The 27,058-nt window shown below is 38.1% G+C and overlaps 1 protein-coding gene across 3 annotated transcripts in view; it reads right to left on the bottom strand.

Moving 5' to 3' along the window:
* Positions 1–27,058, bottom strand: part of LMBRD1 (LMBR1 domain containing 1) — a 107,465-nt gene that overhangs the window by 42,693 nt on the left and 37,714 nt on the right. For all 3 annotated transcript variants that reach the window (XM_057738487.1, XM_057738488.1, XM_057738489.1), the window contains 4 exons: positions 26,944–27,011; positions 16,785–16,873; positions 13,820–13,893; positions 4,437–4,562 (listed from right to left, as the gene is read on the bottom strand). In XM_057738487.1, the coding sequence (XP_057594470.1) occupies positions 4,437–4,562; positions 13,820–13,893; positions 16,785–16,873; positions 26,944–27,011 (357 nt within the window). The remainder of the gene's footprint in view (positions 1–4,436; positions 4,563–13,819; positions 13,894–16,784; positions 16,874–26,943; positions 27,012–27,058) is intronic.

Here is a 27,058-nt window from a genome sequence, read left to right as displayed (position 1 = left end):
GATTTAGCACATCAGGCAACAAAAATTTCAGGTTGGATTTGATTCTTCAGGCAAATTCAGAGCCTGAAAAAAAAAAGAAAAAACACAACAACTTCTATGTGAAAATACACATCTCTGAACCAAGATCAGTGTCAAAATGTGATGTGGATGTGTGTACATTTAATGTTGAACTTCTTTTTGATCCCTACTTTCCAAATACCGTATATGGTAAAGTTATGTGGAGACAGATAAATATTTTTAAAAACACCCTTTTTATGAGGCACTTTAAGTTCTTTGCTCAATTATTTTCCTTCACCCCCAAATCCCTCATCCTATCCCTTATCTTAACATATTTGGCCCTATGCTCCCTCTCCTTTTGGTCAAATGATTGTGTTACAGTGTTACCTGAGCTGATGCTTCTCAGTTCCTCATTCAAACACCAGCAGAGAGATGCAATACTAGTATGTGGCGTGCATAGGTTTTTATAACAACTAAGAACTGGCACTTTCTTATTCTCCAAGTACATTTGCAAATGAGTCATGTTTTCTTTGCCAACCTATCCAACAGATAATTCTCATCTATTTTCATTTGGTATTTACTGTAACCATGAGCAGTACCTTTCTCGTGGTGTCTGAGTGACACCTTCCCACTTGAACTTCCCCTGCCTCTAAGTGTGTTCAACTGGCTACAATAATAAACCACAACAATAAGACAACTGCTAAATACTAAAAAGGTGAATGTAAACTTGTTTGCTTTTATGGAAGGACCAAGAAAATATTTACATGGGACAGTTTTATTTTTATTTTTTAAAAATTTTTGGCCATACCACCCGGCTTGTGGGATCTTAGTTCCTTGACCAGGGATCAAACCCGCACCCTCGAGAGTGAAAGTGCGGAGTCCTAACCACTGGGCAGCCAGGGAATTCCTGGGACACTTTAAAAGTGTAAAAACATCAGCTAATTAGAATGTTAAAATCCCTACCAAGTTTCAAATAGGATGTTGGGAGACACACCACACAGTGCTCTGCAGCACAGCCCGGAGCAGCCTCAATCTGAAATAACAGACTTAGTGAAGACAGCCCATGGATACCTTTTCATAGAGAGATGTACATGGTCACAGAGATCTCTTTACACAATGGCACTGCCATGCTCTTCTGGAAGCAGCCATCCTCTTCCTTATCATGTTGCTTCCCAACTTCATCATGCATAACAATCAATGGAACAGTTTGATAAACACAGGTTTATAGACCCTACCCCAACAGAACATGACTTAGTTCGGTCTTGGGTGGGGCCTAGAATTTGCATTTCTGCCAAATTCCCAGGAGATGCTGATGCTGCTGGTCCAGACTATATCTGTCTTCACTGCTTTAAGTCAAGCACACTGCTTATTAACAAATTGTATCTCCCAAAAAGGAATCTTACAGAGGGTATTTTCTGAAGACCAGAAGAACAAAACACTTCCCTCCAGAAGACAGATCCAGGCCACAACACTTCAAGCGTGTGGTAGGAGAAGGGTTCAGTACTTTATATTTTAACTACACAATTTTTCTCAAAACTGCCATTCTAATATCAAAAGGATACCAACAACGTAGATTTATTTCGCTGCTGGCTTTCCCTATTTCAGGAAAAAACTTTCTTAGTAAACTGATTTAAGGGTCCACTGAAAACAAGCCCAAATTATCTGCCTATTTGGTGAAGCACTGGTGGAGTGAGGGATGAAGGCCCACTGTGCTTTGTCAATTGTCTAAACCAATGTGAGAATAATTGTGGTCAGACAGACACCAGGAGAGATACCCAGCAGTCAACCAATTATTTCATTTGGGGAAAAAAAATGTAGCTACATGGTATATAAATAATATCCTTCATCAGAAAAAAAGTGAAATGTAAAAGCTGCCCTTCATACCACCCTCAGTGGCCCCCCCTCCATGTATCTATGTATCTACATGTGTCCCTCTATGTAAATATACTTATGGTTTTTGTTTTACATGATAGCTAACATTTCCTATGCCTAAAACTGATCTGTTCTTTTACATTTATTCTCTTTAAATCTTTAGAATAAAATTTTGAGATTGGTAACAGTATTTTATTCATTTATTAGATGAGGAAAATAAGGCCCACAGATATTAATACATGCCCAATCAGTAGAGCCAGAATTGACACTGAGAAAGTCTAAACTGATTTCATAAGACATATTCTCTAAGCTATATAAATCCACCTCATTCCTTTTCATCACTGCACAGCACATTATAGCATGATATTTTAATTTAACAAATACCTTATTTTTGAACACTTAGATAATTTTCCTTTTTGAGGGGGCAGGGACATGAATATCCTTATTTACCTGGGTACAAGTGCATATGTACAATCCAATAAGATAGGTTCCTAGGCGTGAACTGTTGCATTCAACTTGAATTATTAAAAGGTACATGTTTGTGTGTACAAGCACATGTGACAATGTTCAGTTTTTTTAAAAAAGCTGTACATTTTATATTCCCACAAACAGTATTCCTAGTCTCAAATTCTCATTGACAATTGACAAAGGTAAAATTTTAAAGACTTCTAAAAGGTAAAAAGAATACTGAGTTGCTCTAATTACCAACATCCTGGTTTTAGCACTGAAAGTCCCATGTTCCAGAAAACTCCTCAGGTCCCACGCAAACTGGGATCTTACTCAACCTACTCATTACTAATGAGCTGAAGCATCATTTCATATTTTCACTGAACAGTTTAATTTCTCCTTCAGTAAAGTGTCTATTCAGGACTTTTGTTCATTACTTCTATGTATTGCTGTCCTTTCTCCTCGCTGACCTGCAGATGCCTGGTATACATCACCTATGGTACTGCAGCTTATTTCCTCTCATATTACTGTTGGTTCTTTAAATTCCTTTTGGGTGCCACTTTTTTTGACACATAAATTTAAAAACACAAAAATTTAAAACTCACCAATTTCTTAATTTGCACTCAGGTTTTGAGTCTTGTTTAGGAAGGTCTTCTACATACCAAAATATAATTTTATTTTCACTTTCTCCTAATGTTTTGTAAATGTTATATGTGATTTAAATTCTGAACCTATTTTATTATATGGTAGGAGGTTTATGAAAATTTCATTTTTTACCTTTAAAGACTTTATTGAATTTCCACCTAAATTTATGAAAATTGTCATTTCTACAATATTGAATCTTCCCAATTAGGAATGGATGAAGTTCTCCATTTATTTCAGTCTTCTATTATGTATTTCAATAAATTTTATAATTTCCACCAGGAAGATTCTGACATTTCTTATTATTTTATAGTTTGCAGTTACTGTGAATGAGATCATTTTCTATTACATCCTCCACCTGGTGAATGATTTTGTACATCTGTATCCAGGCACCTTGATGAACTGTTATTAGTTCTATTAGTTTGCTAGTTGATTCTTTCAGATTTTCTTGGTAGATGATACCTGCAAATTACAAAAGTTACTTCCCCTTTTCTCTCCTCTCCCTCCCACAGTTACACCTACGATCTTTCCTGTCTGACTAGGACCTCCAGGAACAGGACAGCAGGACATGAACATCACTGTCCTATATGTGCCTTTAATGAGAATATTCCTTTCATCATTAGCTATGATGCTCACGGTAGCCTTCCTTTGCTACGTAACTTCTCTTTCAATTTGTTGAGGCTTTTCTCTAAACATCGTAACTACAATTGACTCTTACCAAATACTTTTTGGCATCTATTAAGATGTTTATGTTTCTCATTATTCTTAATATGTTAAACTACTTTATTTTCTAACATATCATCCTTGCATTCCTACGATAAACCCAATTTGATAATTATGAAATATTATCTTAATACAACATAGTTTTTAAATTAGTAATATTTTTATTATATTAAATTACTTGCCTGTACTTTCGTAAGAGAGACCAGTAATATAAACTGTTTTCTTTTCTGTGTGCTATTACCACCTGGTTTCTGTATCAGGATTATGATAGTTTAACAGAATAATTTAGAAAACTTTCCACTTTTTCCATGTTCCATAAATAAGATTTACCTGTTACTTGAAGGTGATAGAGGAAGAAAAATTTTATGATGTTTTTAGCAGTATATTTAATTGTCAAGTGGTTATACATAATCTTATCTTATTCAACTAGCACATAAAGCTTTAACATAAGTGATACAGTGAAATCTGATATTGCACATGGAATCAGCATAGCTGGGAACTAGCAAGGTCTTGATCATACGTAAGTTGAACTTTTGTGTTTTAGCTGTTAGAACACTGATAAAAATTCGCATACTGTTAGTGTTCTACATTTCACAGAAGACAATTTTAAAAAATTCGGTTATTTAAGGTTATATGTCGCACAAAAACTCAAACAGTGTCAAAATATGAGCTTACCAATGTCTAAGTCACAACAGAAAGCAGCTCAAAGACAAAGCACTTTAATGCTCCCCGATTAGAATAAAATATCAACTCACCTTTGATTTAATTGTTTGGATGTGCTGCTCCACTTCTTCAATGTCTTCAGTGTTTTCCAGACGTTCATAAGCAGCACTTCTAGTGCCTTTTATCAGATTTAAAGGCAATGCCGACATGCCATAGGCCTGAAAGAATCAAAAGTGAAACACGTTTTAGTAATACTAATTAATTAATTATTTTTTTTTTTGGCTGCACTGTGTGGCTTGAGGGATATTAGTTCCCCACTAGGGACTGAGCCTGGGCCCCTGGCAGTGAGAGCGCCAAGTCCTAACCACTGAACCATCAGGGAATTCCCTAGTAATACTATTTTAAACATATTATACACAATTTTCAAGTAAAAAATGTCCTTTAACGTGATAACAAAAAGACTAAGCAGTTGTGAAGGGGCACAGTCACTGAAGAACATGGTAAGTGGGAGTGAACTGTGATTATACTGCCTCATAATTCTCTTGTTTATTTCATATTTAATTATATAGTTACGTCTGTAATACTAACCATTCCTAGAATAGATTATATCTATTTCTCAAAGGACAAGTTATAAAATTAATGTGAATATACTACTTTATCCAAGCAACAAATCACAACTTCAGGCTAACCAAGGGTTAAGATAGTACAAATCAGTAAAAACAATTTACAAAATTATTTTCTATGGAAAAAAACAACTTTATCCAAGTGTATAGTAAACCCTTAGTAAAATGTAAGTATTTTAATATACATGTTATTTGATTAGCATAACAATGATTTGTATGTAGTTTATTTGTAAGTTTTAAATATTTATAATCTTCTTGCTAAGTATTATAAATGTAATTCCTACAAGAAATTTTAAAATATTAATCAGCATTAAGAATAAACATTATTTTATACTACCCAATTCTATATTGGACAGTCCCAAATGTGAATTTTTTTATTTACTTATTTTATTTTATTTTCTGGCTGCATTGGGTCTTTGTTGCTGTGCATGGGCTTTCTCTAGTTGTGGCGAGCAGGGGCTACTGTTCATTGCAGTGCATGGGCTTCTCATGGTGGTGGCTTCTCTTGCTGCGGAGCATGGGCTCTAGGCACGTGGGCTTCCGTAGTTGTGGCTCAAGGGCTCCAGAGCACAGGCTAATAGCTGTGGCACATGAATTTAGTTGCTCCACGGTATGTGGGATCTTCCCGGACCAGGGATTGAACCCATGTCCCCTGCATTGGCAGGCGGATTCTTAATCACTGCGCCACCTGGGAAGTCCATGAATTTTTATTGTAACTATTAAAAAATACTTAATGGCAATTGCCATGTGACCATTATTCAAAATCGTTATTAACTTTAAATCCTTAGAAGCAAAACTGACAACTATCACCTCCTGGTTGCAGCAACCGGCTCAAAAGTAGATACATCATGCATTTAACTCTTTCCTTTTTATTCCTGAGTACACAGCCAAAATACTTCAGCCAGCCTCCCTGAAGTTAGGTAGGGTCCTGAGATTGAGTTCAAACAATGAATGTGGGCAGAATTGATAAATGCTACCTCTCAGGCTTAACCTCAAACTCTAAAATATCCTGAGTGAGCCTGTATATTTGCTCCCTGCTACCTGGCTGTCAACTCCCAAGATGACCTCAAATATGTTTAGTATCAATTTTAATCATTTCAATATTCTCATTGAGTCTCCTTTAGACATTGATTAAATACTGATTAAACCACAACTCATATAGGAAAGCATAAATTCTGACATATCAGGGTTGTTTTTTAATTAAGGGAGAATATGAACAAAGAACATGATTAAAAGGAAATCCCAGAAACCAACCAGTTCTAATAGGTAATATCAACTCTATATAGCATGTTGTATTTAGATAATTAACTAGCTGAAATTATTACCCATATGCAAATCCTTGCATTTTCTAAAGGACAGATACTTAAAATCTCGCATTTAAATAGTGTTTAAATGTAAGTTAATGTTCTCATGATTTCCCCATCATCCAAAAGCAAGAAACACAAGGAGAAGTTGGGGAAAGTTTCTGTTTATATTAGAAGAAAATAAAATTTGGACAGAGTAGAATAATTTTCTTCTAACTAAATTCTTGTCCAATTTATACTCCTAATGACCTTGGGAAATATAAAAAGGAAAAACACTACCAGGTTTAAATTTATTTTTTTAACAGTAAATTTTATATCCTCAAAATACTGAAAATGTAAAGAAACCAGCGTATGGAAGCCAAGGTGTCCCCGAGATGGTTACCCTTGCCTTGTAGGACTGTCCTATTCCTATTATCACTCTGGCCTGTTGTTCTAGTAGTTCCACATCTTTCAAACAGCAGTGAAAAAAAGTCACATAACACTTGAAGATTCTGATGAGTATACAGTATTACATGATGATTATTCACCAATTCTCCACGCTCACATATCATTTTACCACAAATCTATGTTGTTTTTTACAACGAATTGCCAAGGCAAAAATATTTTGCTAAACCCAGTTTATGCCCAAGTATATTTCCCTGTCTTTCCAACGGCCTCCAAACTAGGCTTATTTTATCCTGAATCTTGCTACTCTGTTTGATGGATCTGGTTCTCTAAATATACCAACCTCAGAGCTCAATACTATCTCCCAAGGAAACTACATTCTAGTCAGTACTAAAATGTGGCCACTACTTAAGAGTCTACCATCAAATACGAGGTCATCTAAATTCTCCTAACTGGTCTGTTTGTCTCACTCTCTACAAATCCATCTTCTACACTGTTTCCAAAGTGACCTAACACTCAAGTCAGATTTTGTCATTCTTCTAATTAACCTCCACTGAGATTGCCCAAGACCAAGAAGGGTATTTTCAACTCATGCTGGGCATGAGTCTCTAGGAGTCTGGGTGGGGGCCATCAGGACCACTCAGGAGACAAGAAGACAGGGAGGGAGCCACAGAGGGTCTGTTGCTGCTTTAGCCAGAGCAACACTACTCTGTCCACCTATTTTTATAGGTATCAGAATTTCATGAACGGCTGTTTGAAAAAGTCATTTTGCAAATTTTTTTTTCCCCAATGAGAGGTACAATTACAAGTCTTGAGAATAGATACCACTGTCTAATCCTGGGCTACGAAGCCTTTTGTGACCTGATCCCTACCACAGGGACCTCATGCCTCTAAGTGGTTCACTGCTCCTAAATCACTGCAGTTTCACACGACCTTAGGCTCTGCCCAGCATCCACACCTTAGTACATGCAGTGCGTTCTCTAAAACCCCTATCTCTCACCCTACCACATCAGCGGAGTCCAGGGCTCCTAGGTCTCAGTTTAATCACACTATGTCTGAGAAAGCTTCCTTGATTTGTAAATGTGCTTTGCTTATAATTCAATTATAGTACAGAACACTGGACATACACGTTACTGGTCTGCACATCTGTTTTATCACTAGATCTTGCCAAACTCAGCTAATCAGAATCACGCAGAAAGTTCAGAACAACGCAGTCTCTCAGCCAGACTGGTAATACCTGCAGTAGACTGTCTGGTATGTAAGGACTAGGTCTCAGTTCTTCTTTTCCTACCTTTACTCCAAGAACAAACATGTATTCAATTAATAAAATAACTTCTCTAAGAGAATAATATTCAAACAAAAAAAGTTTTTAAGTGCTGTTTATTCACATGAATTATTTCCTTACATAGAATTTATACATCTATTAGAAGAGTTAAACTGAATTCCTATACCTGAAAGTAAAAATTTTAGAAAATAAAAATATGTCCTTGGTAACACCTTGTGGTAACATGGGACCAGAATACAACATCTTTTTATGAATTATTAATTATCTGAAGAGAACAAGTGAAATAAAGGAATCACTGTTTCAGTTACCTAGCTTTTAGCTTATTTTTGGATTGCATGCTTAAGTTTCAATGATTATCGGGAAATTAAAGCATAGCAGATTATGATAAACTTGACATAATAAATAACATATTTAATCACTATAACTTTAAGATCTTAAAACAACAATCTTTTGAATTTAACTTCACTCAGACTGCTTTGAAAAAAATGTATGAAGACTATCATTTTTCAGAAACACAAAACTTTTATTGCTTACTACTGCCCTCTAGTGAATTACCAGAAAATCATCAAAGCTAAAGAGACTGTATCATTTAAAATGCTTCCAGGTCAGCCATAATTGCCTCCAATTTTATTTGTTTCAACTTCCAAGAATAAATCGCCATCTGTATTTTAAAACCCAAATGTTTTGAAAGAATATATACAAACTGCAAACATTTCTAATACCTTCTTGCCCCTGTTAGAACAGTACCTTTTCCCTACATCTCCCTCTTCTGTGCATGATGATAGTTTCCAACCTATGAGCTTGGATTGGAAAGGTCAACACCAAGCACTGCCTGTAAACTGAGTACATATCCTGCATGTATTCATAACACCTATTATTCAAGGACATGGATACTGTCACGACTAATGAAACAACTCACTTAACAGGTATTCAATGAAGATTTCCCCTCTAAATATTCACTGATTCTAAAAATATATATATATATATTTTCTCACATTTAACATCAGTGACATTTGGATGCATCTTATAAACACTGGCTAGGCAAAAGTCACGATGCAGCTGTCATTAGCTGCATGTTCACAAATTTGATCATGGCTGGTTATATTATAGTTACTTGTTTAGCGGAGTTACATGCATTTTTGGTACAACTGTTGAATTTAATTGCTACTTACAGTATCATAAGATAGTACTACGCTTTGACACTGAAGCAAAAAGTTAATGTGTAAGGAAAGACAGAACAAAGGAGCAAGCAGTGAAGCAAAAACTCATTGGAAAAATGAGCACGATTCTACATTTTCTTGCAAAGCAACCGTCAATGGCTCTATAAGCTTAAGCAAGGAAGATGCCCAAAGTAGCAGACATTTTGTATTTTGCTACTTAGGTAGCAAGAGAAGAAAAAATAGCAAAACAACAGAAACAACTTAAATTTACACATTAGGTGTGTTAGCAGCTTCAAAGAAAATCCCGGGAGACAAGAATGGAACACTCAAGTAAAGCTGTATCAATTCTCTTGACAGCATAAAAGACAGTCTTGTATAGTGAAACATGGACGTGAACAGCCAATTCAAAAAAAGGGATTCAGAAGACTCACATTCCAAATGTGAAGTTTCAGGAATACCTTTAAAATTTATTTCACCTCTATCGGCCTTATTTTGTATGTAGAAGATTGGTATGATTTTCTTATGTATGTAAGGTTAAAACACTTCTCTCATTAATATAAAACAAAAATTATAAATAAGAGAGCATGGGCAGGGACCTCTTCCTTCTAGTGGTACATGAAAGAAAGGTGCATCTTACAATCCGGTCACAGACTCAATGAAGCATTCTGGCACATGGAAGGCTGAGAAATTCAATTTTTAAAGTGGAGTTCTGTCTTCAAAGATGATTGAAAACCACTGCTCTATTTATTTCTATTTTCAAATCCTTAATTTATCACTTTAGTTTTCTTTAACCCATTAGTTTACATTTATAGTAAATTTACATTGATTACCATAAATATATATATAATTCATAAACTCCTGGAAGACATGTTCAATTTTTTTACTGATAAGTGTACACAATAAAAAGTTGAGCAGTCACTGCCTTTACAGGCACCTCAGTGGTCCCCATGGTACACTTTGCATGGAAACAGCATTATTCAACATTCCCCCACTTGGTGGCACCAAAAAATTAAAATGTCTGCATAAATATTTGTGCCTGGAGGTTTCTTTTTTTTCTTTAATTTAAAAAGTAGCAGATTCCCCTTCAATTTAAGCTGAAAACAATAGGCAAGATAACATGTCGTTTGACATTCTTCTAAAATTGAGTGCCCAATTATTTGGCTGTTCCTTAAAACGTAGTACAGTGGAAATAACCTTGGTAAATTTTAAATAATCAACTAATATCTAAACTAAACAACAACGCGTACCTAAGAAATTCCCACTCAACTAACACATACATTATAAAAACTTCTGTAGTCTCAGTACTAATAGCTACAGATTCTATAACAGACATGATTTTACCTTTAATAATTAATTCCTTGTACTCAGGGTCAAAGTACTCTAAGCATTAACTTCCCACTTTGGGTACATATTAAAATTAAACCTCTTCTATTTCCCATGCATATCTATTATACCCTCAATCCATGTTCCACTCTAATTCTCGAGCTTTTCCCTAACTACTTAGGAGAAAATTTTGCTTTCACAAGCAAATATGATAATTAGTACCATTAGCCACCTACCTATAATAAAACCACCTATCAATAAACAGTTGATTTTCAACTAGTTTTTAATAACAAAGTCTGAGTAAGTACTATTGGCCCACTTTTCAGATGGGGAAGCTAGGATCCAGAAATTAGATTTTACATAAAGACTCACACATGACCATGCTCCCCCTTAACTAGGATGTTCTCTATCCCACCTCCGTAGTAAAACTGGCGAGACTATGGTTTGGTAGCCAAGCATTCTTCCACCACGTTTTGAGCACATTTTGTAGCACCCTAACCGCCATCCACCTGTGAATGTCTCTTTGACTTATTTACCTTTCCATAATCTACATTCTCACTGATCAGGATACAACTGCTGTTAACATCTGTTACGTTCACAGCGAGAGGCAAGCGGTGAAATCTATAGCTTGAACCAGATGAAACCGAATATTCAACAATTTGAGCCCCTAGTGATTACTGACTGAGTGGCCAATAGATTCCAAGACTTGATGAATTGTTTAATTCAATTCTCACAACCTTATTAAATATTATTCCCACTTTAGATGGGAAAGTAGTTGAAGACACCCATGGACTTAAAAGGGACCTACATTTAAGCCTCTCTCCCAAGGATCGTAACTGTGTTGTTTATGCTACTTTACGAAAACACACACGGTAACTCCTAGGTAGGTAACTCCTAGGTAAGTAACTCCTAGGCAGTCCTACCCCGTGTGCTATTATGCTGGACCCTCCCCCCGGTCTCAGGCCTTAAGTGTCCCCTCCTACTTACTCGGCACCTATGTCTTTCTGGTTCTTGCCATCAGGTCCTCTGATTGTTTTATCATGTCCTTCAGACCAGCCCTCTGCATTCTAGAAAAAGTAAAGCTCTTCTACGGATATCGTAACTAAGTCAGTATGATTATTATATTTGCTTTAACTGATTGTGTAAATGATAATTTTCACAGTTTCCATTTGAATATAAAATACATTAGTTTGGAATATTTATCTTTACAATAATATTGTTCCTACAGGGACATTCTCTTTCAAAGTTTTAATAATTTCACACGTTTTCCCCACTCTCACTCATCAGCCCCACAGCTTTTTGAATTCAGACCCACCAGAGTAATACTGTTAAAATGTTAGATCCTATTACTTTTCCATTTAGAACCTTCCAGTGGCTTCAAATCTCAGTCAGAATAAACCCCAAAATCCTAACCATGGTCCACAAGCGGCCCTAAAACATGCCCTCTGGCTACTTCTGTTCTGCATGAGGTACCCTCCCCATGAACTGAGCTCCCGCCACACCAGCTTCACCTCCCTACTGCTGTCTGACCACAGCATAGGGTGCTCACCCCAGGACTTTCGCACTCACCTCCCCTAGGGGCTGGTTGTCCTTCCACCTCACTCAGGTTTCTGCTCAAAGGTCAGAGAAGCTACTCCCGACCTGTCACTATTGTCTGTCGCCTACACTGAGCTGTGTGAGCATCTTCAGAGCATCCCCACTCGACCGTCGGAAGACAATTCTCCATGGGTCTCTCATTTCTGCACATCTTGCAAGTCAGGAACTAACTGCCCTTTTTTTCCTGTATCATCTTTTCAAGAATGTTTGTGCAGCAAATAGCCTGGGAAGACAAAGACAGTATCTTCCCTTGGAGCATGGACAGGCATGTTTCTTGTCCACTATAAAGACTCAGTTTCCCTACACGCAAGGGTCCTCAGCTTTGTGACAGTCTCACTAGGTGCTCTTCACATCACCCCGTGGGAGTTGGGACTCAGGAAACCAGCACAAGAAGCGCTGATCCCCGTGGCTGCTGCCATTGCTGGGCAACAGAAAGCTCTCTGCCTCTGACCAGAAGTCTTGCCCCTTTGACCAACATGCACGGAACTGTGGCAGACTACAGGCTACAAGCTACAAGCTGGGTAAAATTGCAGATCCTTCATGATTCCTGCTGATGACCTTAAATACTGGTTTCCTCTTTTTCTGTTCACTTCTCATCCTTCATTGACTGCTATATTCGCATTTCCCTACAGTTTTTGAAGCACTTTTATAAAAGTTATCATTTTACCTTCAAAAATCCCTAAGAGGCATTTTTATTCCCATCTAAGGGGGAAAACACTGACCCAGGAAGGGTAAATGACAAACCCAAGATCAGTGTCACAAGTCAGTCACAGAATAGCAGTTAGAGCCCAGGTTTAACTCCTAATGTGTTATTAATTTGTGAATGTTTCCTAAAAAATAATTCACATGTAGTACCTATATTCTGTGAGATAGGAGGATAATTACCCACTGATATATTCCTTGTGTAGTAATATATGAAAAAAGCAAAAAACGGCAATAAATAATAAAACTGAATACTCAAATAAGCACCTGAAAGATACTAAAATGCATGGATTCTAGACTTTTTTTGTTATACATTATGACACTTGAATGATCACGTAACAAAACTAGATTCTGCTATCACACTAACAGGCCATTTCTTTTATGTTTAAAGGAAGACATTGGAACAATCCCCAAAATGTTTTCTTTATAACGAGCATTTTTCATCTTTGCAAGAATCAAGAATGCTCTAAACATAAACGCCATTAATCTGAAAGGTTCCATATAATTCAAAGCTTCCTGCATAACTCTCTTTTGGGAGGCAAATAAGAAGCATTTTTACTGGCTTTTCCTCCATATAATTTGAGCAAAAAACTCAAAAAGCAGTCTGTACACAAGTTTGTCAGGCCATTACAAGTCATATCGTACCATTCCCACAGAGACCAGGGAGGGGGGAATCAAAGTCTCTGAGAGTATAAGATTAGATTCTTTATACTAGAAAAATATCAAGTTATGTAAAATATCTGATTTTAAAAGCCCTACATCCCCAAATAGGATAAATCTACTGAATCCATAACAGATACTGACCTATGGTTCAGAGTTCTAATATGCTTATAAATCACTAAATCTACTGTTGCATAGTATATAACCACTTCAAGGTTCACAAGTTATAAAATTTGTTTCTGAATATTAAATCTCACAAATACAGATAAAATGATTGTGACTAAGTAGTTAAAAATTTACCTTCCTCTCAAGAAAAATGAAGAAAGCACTGGATATTAAAGAGGAAAACAGAACTAAATTGAATATGTGAATAAGGTAACAAAACTGCTTCATAAAGTGAGTCTTTAATTTTAACTCAATTATCACCATTACACTTACTGTATAGATTATAGCTGCTAACATTCCAATCAAGGTCAGAGAACTAATGGAAAATGACAAGGCAGCTAAACCATCTGCAAAGGAAGGAAAACACTGTTAAAAACGGATAGCTATTCAAATGCTTACATTCAACAAATCAATATAAATATAAAAAGTGGGTTTCTTATACATTCCGAAGGAATAAACCCAATATGCATTACCCTTTTCTTCAAGTGTTAACTCCAAGTGGAAAAGAGGTCTTAAATAGCTCTTCATAAATGGATTTGTTAAAGAGTTTTCAGACTAAGACTTTCTTTCCTTCACCTCTCAAAATTAAAGAGGGAAATTACTGCCTAATTATTGAGCCTAAAAAGAAATCAGCAAAATATTAGATGCTCGAAAGTTGGCCCAAAAATTCTCTGGCATTTCTCCATGGCAGCCCTCGAGCAGTGACATGACAGGAACGCCAACGACCTTGGACCTTTCTTCCCTCTCGGCTCAACCTCAAAATCCTGGTTTCTCTGTTCTCAATTTTCAAGTAAGTTTTTAAAATATAGCCTAGAACTAAAATCGTAAAGAGTTTATCTCCCTCTTTAACTTGAAAGGAGCTAGCGTGCTCCCTTAGTACAGGAAGGAAAGAAAAAAAAAAAAAAAAAAGAAGCAAACAAACAGAAAATAGATTCAAACATAATACCAAAACAGGAATACTATGCTAACAAGTTAGATTTAGGAAACTTTTTAAAAGAAGATCAATGAGTGAGTAGCAAGAGCGACACTTTCAAGTAAACATACCAGATCATGCAAAGAAATATGCAAATGTGAATATTCTTAAATTGGAGTAATACTAATTGCTCTAGTTTTAATATAGGTCCTATTGGGCCTGTATTGATCTAGTTTAAATGCAGGTCCTGTGGAACCAAATATAATTTTCAAATTAATTTCATGTATCAATATTAAACAATAATAAAATTAGAATGGCCTATCTTATTAAAACTCACATATCAGTTTTAAAATAAAACACTTGAGAACATACTATTAACAAGTTCAGAAACTATTCAAGGGAAGTTTTTAAGCCTTAATTTTTTTTTAACTGTAAAACTACATTTTATCAAATCAAAGACATTGATGCTGTTACCTTCTTGATCTTACTAGAGTATCAACAAAAAGTAATCATGCAACGAGGAGAGGTCGGGCACTTGGCTGATAGCAATTTTAAGGTAACTTCACTTATAAAATACATCACAAAATCAGATATATGAAAATGTGTAAAAATATGCATCTTAAAATTGATAAGTGGAGTATTCTGCTATGATATCCGGCCAATCAAAAAAGTTAAGGGACTTCCCTGGTGGCGCAGTGGTTAAGAATCTGCCTGCCAAAGTAGGGGACACGGGTTTGATCCCTGGTCTGGGAAGATCCCATATGCTGCAGAGCAACTAAGCCTGTGCACCACAACTACTGAGCCTGCACTCTAGAGCCCGAGAGACATAACTACTGCAGCCCATGCGCCTAGAGCCCATGCTCTGCAACAGGAAAAGCCACCACAATGAAATGCACATGCACTGCAAGGAAAAGCAGCCCCTGCTCTCCACAACCAGAGAAAGCCCACGCACAGCAACGAAGACCCAATGTAGCCAAAAAATAATAAGGTTCTTTAAAAAAAAAAGAAAGTTAATATTACTAATAGTGATAAGCAAAACGTACTCTAAAATATGGTGTTTAAGATTTGAGGTTATTCTTTTTTTTTTTTTTCCCGGTTGATTTGAGATTTTTTAAATGTTCAGATTACAGCAAGTCCAGTAATGCTACCTTACGTAATCACTGATTCAAGTTATACTAACACTCAAAGCAAAACTTATAGAATAATGTTTAGGGCAGAAGAGTAGTTACTCAAGAGACCTGAAGGAGTTAACTGCAGGAAAAGAAGCAATTTAATTTCTCAGCAACAGGTTCAGGTGCATAAACCCTGACACACAGTATCAGTAGATGCCAGGCCTGCTATCCGTATTCTTTCTGGTATCAGCAAGATATTAATGGACCACAATTTATAAGATGAAATCTTAAGTGGAAAGCAACAAAATTAAGAAGTTGCGCAGCAAAGACTCCAAGGCTTAATTTAATCATCATTTAATACTGTATCTGGGTAAAAAGAAAGTCCTGATCAAAGAATGTACAATACCTATTAAAAAGAGTAAAGAATGTACAGTACCTATTAAAAAGAATAAATACAAAAGCAATGCAAATTTTCAGTATAATGTTTATAAAATAAGTTTTTTAGGTTTCTTTGAAAAGTTACTATGTTCAAATGCACATGAAATTCTGAGTAATAAAATACACATTCTTATTTGACATCAGCTTCTAATACCAATTATATTTTTCAATGATTAAGCAACTTTCTTAAGCTAATTTTCTAAACCTGCTTTTTTTCCCCCTCTAAAAACCTAGGTCATATTGATTAAGGTAAGGAAAACTTCTGGAAAAGGAATTTCAAGATGTTTTGGTGAGGTAAACTTATAATAAAATATTATTTCATCCACATAAAACCTCTGTAATTTATATTTCACAAAAAGATTACTTAACCGTGATCAAACAGCAATATAGGATTCTCTCAGTTAAAAATTAAAAATAAAAACCAATACATTTAGCACATTTCTTTAACTTATTATTCTATATTATCCTAGGTGAATTAAAGATCACATAGAAAGCATAAGACCTTTACCACTAAAATACTTTGAAGATTACATTTTCCTCCAACATGGTAATTTTATGAAGAAGTCAAGAGGAGACACTGGCTATCAAATAGTTAGATGGCTAGAAGTCTCAGTAACACAAAGCTCCTAATTTGTCTAGCATCCTTTTAACCACAAGTGAAAAGAATTATGAATTTAAACTCTTAGCAGTGTAAAAATAGACCACTCGTGAAAAAAGTCGCAAGAGTCATGAAATACGAATTATCATGGATTTTCTTTTTTTAAAGAATACTTACGACTACTTCCAAGTTCTTCAAACAGGAACTTCACCTTTTCCCACTCTGTAGAGTTTTTGTTATCGGGAAGATTCAATGGAACAAAAGCACTATGAAGGAGAAAATAACTCTTTAACGGTTTTAAAGACAAAAGGTCAAATAAAAGGAAATGACCTGAAACACAATTTTTAGTAAATTTTTTAAACCAACTTTCCCCATCAAAAGAATTTAGCAAATCAAATCTGCACCATGTACAGAGGGATGGGAGAAGTTGCTTATCTATGTGTTTACCATACCATAAATTTGTTTTAATAGTTTGATTACGGTATTCAGCATAATTAGTTTCCTTTGTAATCCTATGTATTTTATTTTTTGCATTTAAAACTGTTCTGAGAAGGAGCCATAGGCTCCAGATGGTCAAAAAGGTCCACAGCACAAAACAGGTTAAGAAAAGTCAGGAGAATAGAATATAAATATAAGTAACAATTTTAATACATTTATGTGTATAAAAAAAAAAAAAAAAGAAAGGAAATACACCAGAATTTATAGTAAATATTTCATTGTAGAATTAAGGGTGATTTTTACTTTATTCTTAGTACTTTTCTGTATCTTTCAAGATTCTACCCAATACACATAATGAAAGTTAGTAGTTTCTATTTATTTCTCAATCCACAGCTGAGAGAGAGAGAGAGAGAGACAACAGGCACTTTATTACTTAGCTCAGAAATGAGAAGACCAGAGATTAAAGTAGAGGGCTCAGTTCCCCTTAGATTGTGTATATGGAGAATCAAACAGGAATAGAAGAAGTAACTCTAATACTACCTCCTTTCCAACCTAATTTTTTTTAATTAATTAATTTATTTATTTATTTATTTTACTGGCTGTGCATGGGCTTTCTTTTAGTTGCAGTGAGTGGGGGCTACTCTTCATTGTGGTGCACAGGCTCCGCATTGCCGTGGCTTCTCTTGTTGCGGAACATGGGCTCTAGGCGTGTGGGCTTCAGTAGTTGCAGCACATGGGCTCAATAGCTGTGGCTCATGGGCTCTAAAGAGCAGGCTCAATAGTTGTGGCGCACAGGCTTAGCTGCTCCGTGGAATGTGGGATCTTCCTGGAGCAGGGATCGAACCGGTGTCCCCTGCACTGGCAGGTGGATTCCTAACCACTGTGCCACCTAAGAAGCCCTACCTCCTTTCCAACCTAATTTTAATTAAAACTCACATGAAGAATGAAAAAGAGATACTGAATGAATTCAATAACATATTAAAGTATCTGCCCTGAGAATGTAAGGAAGTAAAACAAAGTAATTATTCTAATTTTTAAAAATTTTAAAAACCTTTACTCCTTGGTACTACTGATACCTTTTATTCTCATAAAAAGATGAATCACCAGACATGCGACAAGGTTATTTAAATTTCTAACTATTTGCACTATCTGTAGTTTACTACACTCTTCTCGATCTTGGAGACTTATTTCTCACTACTTTTAGAGAGAAAAGTGATTACTCACAGGGATAGAGCAACAAATGTAGAGTTCATTATTTGTTGCCCTGGTTATAAAATCAAAAACAAATAAAAGCAGTAGGGTGGCATCAAAAAACAAAAAAACAAAAACTTCTTGCATATTATACTTCTATAATGATATTAACATATATTAGCATTTAAACAAAATATAAATCAAGAAAAAAACTACCTATGTAATATCCCTCTATTTTATTTGAACAGAGTTTTTTCCAGATATAAATACATATATATATAGAGAGAGAGAGAAAGAGAGATTTTGAACCTATTAGTTGGAATAACTTCCTTGAATATGGGGAAAAACTTCTATGTTGCATAAAATATCATCTACAGTACTATTAAAGTAGAAATAGCATTCCTACTTAGAATATTCAGTATCTATGTCAGTTTTAGGTAATCAAAGGTTCTGTCCAGTGGCAGAAGAAAAACAATTAACTCTCGCTCTTGACACTTTCCTGTTCAAGCTGCTGAGCAGGGCTCTGGAGCAGTTCAAATATTTAATGAAGAATAACACCAGAGGAAACTTGACATGACCAGAAAAAAAAAAAAGAAAAGGTTAAATGGCCCAAACTACTGTCGGAACGACTTCAGGAACACACTTATTCTGAAGCGATCCAGCAGAGCGCGGATATTTCAGCACTAGTATTTTATGTACAGCTAGACAGAGCAGCAGAAGCACAAACCCAAAGTTGGCTCCTCAGCTACCTTGCCACCAGGACTGTATAATCCAAAAAGCAAAAAGAGATATAAAATACCTTCTCATAACTAAGAGTAACATCCATAAGCAGAATTCAAAAAAGTTAGAACTAAATATGTCTATAGGTCCTGGGCAATAGTACTCAAAACATTTAACAACCAATACGGCAAAGGCGCTAACCAACCAACAGACGCCACTCTTGGTTCTGAAGGCCCTGCTAAACTAGGCTTCACCCTTTGATGGGGCGGAGGGTGGGGTAAGGAGACTCAGGAAGGTGGAGCATTTCAACCTTTTAAAAACCAGAAGGGGTCAAGCAATGTTCCTAGCCAAACGTCAGCCCCACAGACAAAGACCTGCTGGAAGCGCCTCCTAACAGATGCAGAGGCCACTTCAGTCAGATGAGCTGGACTGCAGACACATTCATCCTGATGGGGAGGCAGCAGGCATTTACTAAATGGTGATGATACTAAAGCAACTGAGAATGTAATGAGATTTGTGTGGCAGAAAAGTACAGATATTTTCTTAATCTCAGTCCCTCTCAGAAAAACGGACACAGAGAACTTCAGCTTTCAAATACACACAACACTACATCAAGATAAGAACCGGAACCTCGTGAGATTATAAATTTCCCTTATGCTCTTAACAATAGTAAAACTGCTTCGAAAAAATATTTTACACCCAATCTGAGCGAATTAACTTAAAACAGATTCTCTCTTCAGGAAGAGATGAAGGAAAGGCTAATGAATTTCAGTAGATATGAAACCAAAATGATGAATTCAGCAGAATTGCGAAAGAGATCTTCTCCTCCTCCACTCAATCACCAAGTCATACTTATCTTCCAAATAGCCTGTTTCTTCCTCTCTGCTCTCTGTGACCACTCTAGTTCAGACCCTCACCTCTCACCTGAACTATGACAGTGGTCACTAACTGGCCTTCCCGGCTACCATTTATATTTCACTCCCCGACCAACTCCCAAATGCCCCTTTCAAGGCATCCTTCAGTGTTGTGACCAATTCACATGTATTTGCCTTCACGCATTCATGCACCAATACATACACATCTGCACTGCCTTTCAATGGCTCGGCATGATAAAAAGCAACGTCTTAAACACTGTATGTAAGACCCAGAGTCTGCCTATGTGGCTAAGGTCATGGTCTGTCACCAACACCAACACTTGAAATATCACATCACACTTTTTATATCATTCTTTATTCCATGCTAACTTCAGTCTCTCAGTTACATGTTATAGACTCAACCGTGTCCCCTCCCCCCAAAAATTACTATGTTGCAGCGCTAACCCCCAATGTGAATGATACTTGGATACAGGGCCTTTGGGAAGGTAATTAAGGTTAAATGAGGCCCTAGGGTGAGGCTCTGATCTGATGGAATTGGTGTCCTTGTAGGAAGAGGAAGAGACACCACAGCTCTCTCTCTCCCTGCTGCCAGCACAGAGGAAAGGCCACGTGAGGACAAAGAAGGTGGTTGTTCTCAAGCCAAGGAGAGAGCTCCCACCAGAAACCAAACTGATGACATCTTGATCATGGACTTCCAGCCTCCAGAACTGTGAGAGAACAAGTGTCCACTGTTCAAGCTAGGCAGCCTGTGGTATTTTGTTAAGGTAGCCCAAGTAAACAAATACAGATTTTGGTACCATGAGGCAGGTTGCTACTTTGTGACAAATACCTAAAAATGTGCACATGACTTTGGAACTCAGTGATAGGGAGAGGCCTGAAGAGTTTTGAGGTTGCATGCCAGAAAAAGCCTAAGCTGCCTTGAAGGGACTAAGGATAAAAATGTGGAGGTTGAAGTCAATTCTGGTGAGGACTCAAAAAGAAAAGAGGAGAGCTACAGAGAAAGCTTCTATCATCTTAGAGAAGACATATGTCACCATGAACAGAATGCTGGTAGAACACAGACACTAAAGGTCATTCTGGGGAGATCTCAGCTGGAAGTGAGGAACATGCTAATGGAAACTGAAAGAAAGGAGATCCTTATTAGAAAGGGACAAAGAGCTTGGTGGAATTGTTTCCTAGTGTTTTATGGAAGGCAGAACTTGTAAGAGATAAAATGGGATTTTTAGCAGAGGAGAATTCTAAGCAAAGTGCTGGAAGGAGTAGGTTGGTTTCTCCTTACCATTTATAGTAAAGTGAGAGAGCAGAGAGATAAGTTAAGCAAAAAGGAGTCAGCCCATCCATACTGCAAAAACTGAGAAAGCACATTCTAAGAGTGTGGCTCAACAACCATCTGACAAGGAGATTAGTACGGGTGGAAACCAGGGATTTAATCAGCTATCAGTAGAAGACAGGAAAAAAGACAGGGTGACACCAGCAGAGACACAGCCAACTTGAACTAAGGGAACAAAGATGAGACAAAATAAAGGGAGGCTATGAGACTTTGGGGATTCTACTGGACAGGGTGATAGATATTTAGCTGAGAAAATGCTTTATGCTTCAAGAAAACCCAAGAATGACCCCAAAGGCAATTCAGTTATCACCAGGGCTGCCACTTCTACTGGCCCAAGGGGCAAGGCTGCTTCCGCCTCAATTTCAGAAGATAGGGTCCCCTCTTCAGTTTTAGGGGCCAGGGAGCTGCTGTAGAGTCAAGGGGGTAGGATCCACACCCAGAATCAAGGGGGCGGGGCGGGGCAGGGCCGCTGCCTAGGGCCCAGTGGTGACCTGCCCCTTGGTGGGCCTGCAGGGCAGAGCATCCACCCAAGACGGCTACTCTTGAGCCTGAGGTCTAAAGGAATTTGCCTTGCTAGGTCTTGAATCTGCTTGGCCCCCATCACCTTTTCTTTCCAACTTCTCCCTTTTAGAATGGAAATGCCGATCCTATACCTGTACCACCTTGTATCTTGGAAGCACATACTTGTCCAGTTGCACAGGTTCATTGCAGGGGAAGAATTCTGACTCAGTATGAGTCTTACTTCAAGTCCCACCCGTACCTGATCTAGATGATGTTTAGATGAGACTTAGGACCCAGACTGGATGCTAGGTTAAGACTTTGGGGGCTTGCTGGGATGAGATAAATGCATTTTGTGTGTGAGAAGAACGTGAATTTTGGGGGGCCAGAGAACAGAGTACTATAGACTGAATTTGTCCCCACAAGATTAATGCTGAAGCCCTAATCCCCAGAAGGATGGTATTTGGATACAGGGCCTTTAGGGAGGTAATTAAAGTTAATGAGGTCATAATGGTGGGACACGAGCCCAACGGGATTGACGTCCCTACAGGAAAGAGACCCTGGAGACTCTCTCTCCCCCTATGAAGCACAGAGGAGAGACCATGAGAGGACACAGTGAGAAAGGAGACTGTCCATGAGCCAGGAAGAGTCCTCACCAGGAACCAAGCTTGCCGGCACCGTGATCACGACTTCAGGCCTCTACAACGTGAGAAAATAAACGCCTGCTGTTTACAGCACTGTGAGCCTGAACAATGCCAACCCTCCACACAGTCGAAACTCTGAGCTTGACTTACACTCGGCCCCCACACGTGGTCCCTCCACATCCACGGTTCCTCAGCATCCACGGTTCCACATCCACACACACAACCAATCACGTAGTACTGCTGTGTTTACTACCGAAAAACCCCATGCATACGTGGACCTGCGCAGTTCAAACCCGTGCTGTTCAAGGCATAACTGTACATTATACATGCTATTCACCTTTGTATCTAGTCTGCTGACCAATGTCCACTCCTCCATCAATTTCAATTCAAAGGTTCCTTCCTCTTATGTCTTACCCGACTGTGCAAGGCAGAACTTGCTACTCCACCACAACACTCGGCATCTATCTATCATCAGAGCCCTTAAATACTGTAACTCAAGTTATCTATTTGCATCTCTCCCCACTGTGAACCTTGAGGACAGAGGTCAAACGCTCCATCTTTGTCCCCAAGACTACCCAACCCACAAGAGCTCCAAAAGTGTTAGCTGCATTAATTAGTTAAACCTAGACCATGTTTTTGCCATAAAAGAACCTACTGTTTTATCAGAAAAAAATACATCACTTAACAAAAACTAGAAGTGTGTCACCTTTAAGAAAGTTTCAGGAATGTAGTCCATCATTTAACCTAAATGTACCTCATTCAAATACACGTGGTAATGAGAAGAACACTGTCCTAGATAACCAAACACTACCCATCTTTCAGTCACAAACTTCCGGCTTGTGAAACAGAGGAGTCCACACCCACTCCCCTACATCACTGCCCTTGGCATACCTCAAATACGGAGGAGAAAATAAAGGCCAGACAGAGAGGAACTCTTTCATCTGCCCACCAAACCTATGCACCTGCCTGTAACTCTCTTCATTCTCATCCCTCTTAGAACCATGGACGACACGTCCTTCCCCCAACAGGAGCCTCCCACTGTCTGAGTGCTGTGGATGCCCTTCCTCCTCACTTGCTACTCCCCTGACAGCCAATGCTATCAATTCAACCACAAGAGGGACTAAGAAAGGCAGGAGGCGGCACAGCGAGTAGCATGTGCAGTCATTTCACTTACTTCCCACATTTTACAAAGGATAAGACTCACATTCCTCTCATATTCTTCACTGGATGTTGCTACTAGAAGAGCAGAGACTAAAATGTGAGTTTCTTACTGCCTGATGTGGCAGCTTACTCTGTATCTCCTCCTGAATGCTCCTAAGACTTACCGTGAACCAAGCTGAGCTTCTCATGTTCCCTCACCAAAGCTGCTCCTCCTTCAGATGTGCCTGTTGATGACAACTTCACCCTTCCTGGGTAGCAAAGAACTCGGCCTTGCTTGCCCCAAAAGAGGTCTGAATTTTGCCCATGATTCTAGGATGTCATCCACGCCACACTGCTGAGTGCATCTGTGTTTAGAACAGGGGCTGGCCACACCCAACCTTAGGTGGTGGGCAAAAAGACCAGCATGGATTTAGGGTGGGGGCTGAGATAACCAGGTGGGCAACCAACCACTGAGACACGCCTGCATGACAGAGTCCCAATGAAAATGCCGGGCACCAAGGCTCACTTGAGCCTCCCTAGCTGGCAATACAAGTGTCCCCCCAGCTTTTTGAAAGTTTGCTTTATGCCACTTCACTCTTACTAAGGACCTACACTAGCACCTATTTTCACTAACCAAAAGAAATCTGAAGAGGATTTTCACTTTTGCGAAAAAAGGCAAAAAGCAGTCAGTGTCAGTGTTTGTTCTGGAGGGAGCTGTTAGAGGCAGCGCTCACCCAGAGCAGAGAGTGACACCACCCAGCTCCTTTCCCGGGAACCACGCCCAATATCTCAGCATCCCTCACCACAGCTCTGACCTGTGTCTGTGGGCATCTGTGCTCTACATGATTGATTTTATGCATCTGTGAGCAAGATGTTTCCTAAGGTAATTGCTCCTTCCCTTTATGCCTTTTCAGTTTAGGAAAGGTTTCATAGGAACCATCTACTTTGGGACAGAGGGGGAAACCTGAACTCCGTGCATATTGTCATACATGGAAGCCAGAAGGGTAACGTGTCCCAAGGACAACAGACACTTCCTATCTGGACTCTTCCCAGATTATGTCCTACGCATCTCTTAAAAGGTTGATTTTAGTCTGTACTCTTTACCTGTAATAGATGGCAACCATGAATATAACTGCTTTCGGTGAGTTCTACGAATTCTTCTAGAGAATTATCAAAGCTGAGGGTGGTTTTAGGACCCCACCCCCGCAAAGCTTGCAGTTGGTTTCAGAAGAGAGAGAAGTGTTCCTCGGACTTTGCAGTCCTCCATCCCTCTTCCTCTCACACCCCAAGTCCCTGGCCTACCAGAAGATCCTGCCAACTGTGTCTCCAAAGACAGGCAGGCTCCAATCCCTGCTGTTACCATCCTGTCCTGCCTGGGTTACTGCAACAGCTTCCTAACAGACCTCATGTTTCCAGCCTTATCCTCACAGAGTCAACTCTCAAAACGCCCTCCAGAGACCTCTGCAAAATGTTAATCATGTCACTCCATGACCAGCCCCCACAGCAGCTTCCCGTCCCCCAAGCATTCATGCCACAGTCCTGATGAGGCCTGATGCTCGCTCGCTCCTGCAGCTCCAGCCCCTCCGGCCTTCGCCCCTCCACTCTGGCCACCCTGCTTTCCTCACTTTATCGTGAACGTGCCAGATGCACTCCTGCCGGGGTCTTTGACCTGCTTTTTCTCTGACTGCAATGCTCTCCCCTCACATATATTCACGGCTCCCACACCTCCTTTAAGTGTCTTCTACTATAGCAGTGCCTTCCCCCAAAATGCCACACCCCCTACATGACCTATTTTTTATTTTCTTTCTCTGCTCCCCTAACTCCTCCTGAACATATGCTCCATTTGGAGAAGGAACTGTATTTTCTGTTAACCACTGTTTCACCAGCGCCTTGTACAGTATTTGGAACACATCAGGGACACAATAAGTATTTGGAAAATAAGGGAATACTGTATTCTTCAAAATGGCTGGTCTAACTATCACTTCTTGTTATTAGTAGCTTTGCAAGGAGCTGTTTGCTTCACATTTAATATACTGCTTCTAAATAAATAAACATTATGTAGAGAATCAGTTAAAGCTTATTAACATCATACAAAATGTAAACTCTCTAGGACTGAAGGTGATTTTCCATGCACAGAACCAATAAATTTCAGAAGAAACTTCAGGATCCCTTTTGTCTGGGAAATATATTCTGGCTGTTGTAAAGATCTGTGGTTTTACTGATGGTTCTCAGTCATGTTCTAAATCAGAAGCTGGCAAACTACTGACTGCCCGTGTTTGTAAATAAAGTTTTATTGACACTCAGTCACGTCCTTTGGATTATGTATTGTCTGTGATTACTTTAGAGCTACAGGAGGAGAGCTGAGCAGTGCCGCATGGACCGCATGGACCCCTAACATGAAATATTTACTGTCTACCCTTGAAGAAAAGTTTGCTGATCTCTATACTAGATAATTTAGATTTACAGATAAGGGACCTCCACATTGACAAAGCAAATTCACATAACTAGGTCTGGCTGAATTTAAAAAGCCAAAAAAGATTTAAAACCACTAAAATATGTCCTTTCAACAAGGACTTTTTTTCATGACATATCAAGGCAAGAAAAGGAACTAAAAATATACTTTGAGTATAGAACATTCTAAGATCTCCTCAAACTACAAAAAGTTACTGACCAATTTTATTCCCATCACAAACTGTATTTAATAAATTTTTATTTATTGAAGCTTCTGAGGCCAAATTATAAGCAGAAACTTTAAAAAACTTATTAGCACCTCATATATTTCCTAAACATAAAAAACAAAATATTCAAGATCTATTTTAACAAAGATAAATGTCTTCCATTAACAGGGACCAATGTTTTCCAAAAAAGAAAATTTTAAATGTATAAAAAATGTGCAAAATTTTATTGATATTTATTTAGAAGAATTAAGATAGAGCTAATTGACAAAGATTAATTCAAAGATTTAAAGACTGATGCATCCAATCTGAAAAGATGTATAGATAAGGATTTTTCATCAAAGTGCTGTTTATAAAAATAGAAAAACTGCTAACATCATAAGAGTCCAAGTAGTCCCTAGTCTAGTGATGACTAGAAGATCAGTCAAATAAATTGTTGTATCCTAAGAAGAGAATGCAATACAGATAAACTGATGGATCTACAGTCGCTATACTGAAGAGATGTCAACCAGCGGATTACCAAGAGTTACATAAAATGTAAGCACATCTGTGTAAAATTACAACATGGAGGGTGTAAGGGAGAACGGGCTTTCCACATGTATTTGAGCACATAAAGAATGTCTAGACAGAACAATGTAGGCAGAAAGGTAAATTACGGTTATTGCTTGTTGGTGATATAAAAGGTAGCTTGTTTTTTTTAGATTTTTAAAATTTTCTTTCCTAGACTTTTATGAATGAGTCCTTATTATTATTATTATTATTATTAATTATTATTATTAAAATAATGCTGTTTCCATTTTCAGGAAAACAAAAATCACAACTTACCCAACTAAAAGAAGAAGTGCACAAATCACAACAAAGCCCAGCGTATACTTGAGTGCCGTTTTAATTTGCTAGATGTCAAGGGAGAAAAAATATTCTATTTACTAAGACTTTTAAA

Source organism: Hippopotamus amphibius, chromosome 6, assembly GCF_030028045.1.
Source record: "Hippopotamus amphibius kiboko isolate mHipAmp2 chromosome 6, mHipAmp2.hap2, whole genome shotgun sequence".
NCBI classification, from domain to species: domain Eukaryota; kingdom Metazoa; phylum Chordata; class Mammalia; order Artiodactyla; family Hippopotamidae; genus Hippopotamus; species Hippopotamus amphibius.
Note: the sequence above shows the minus strand (reverse complement) of the source record. Positions and strands in the feature narration are given on the sequence as shown.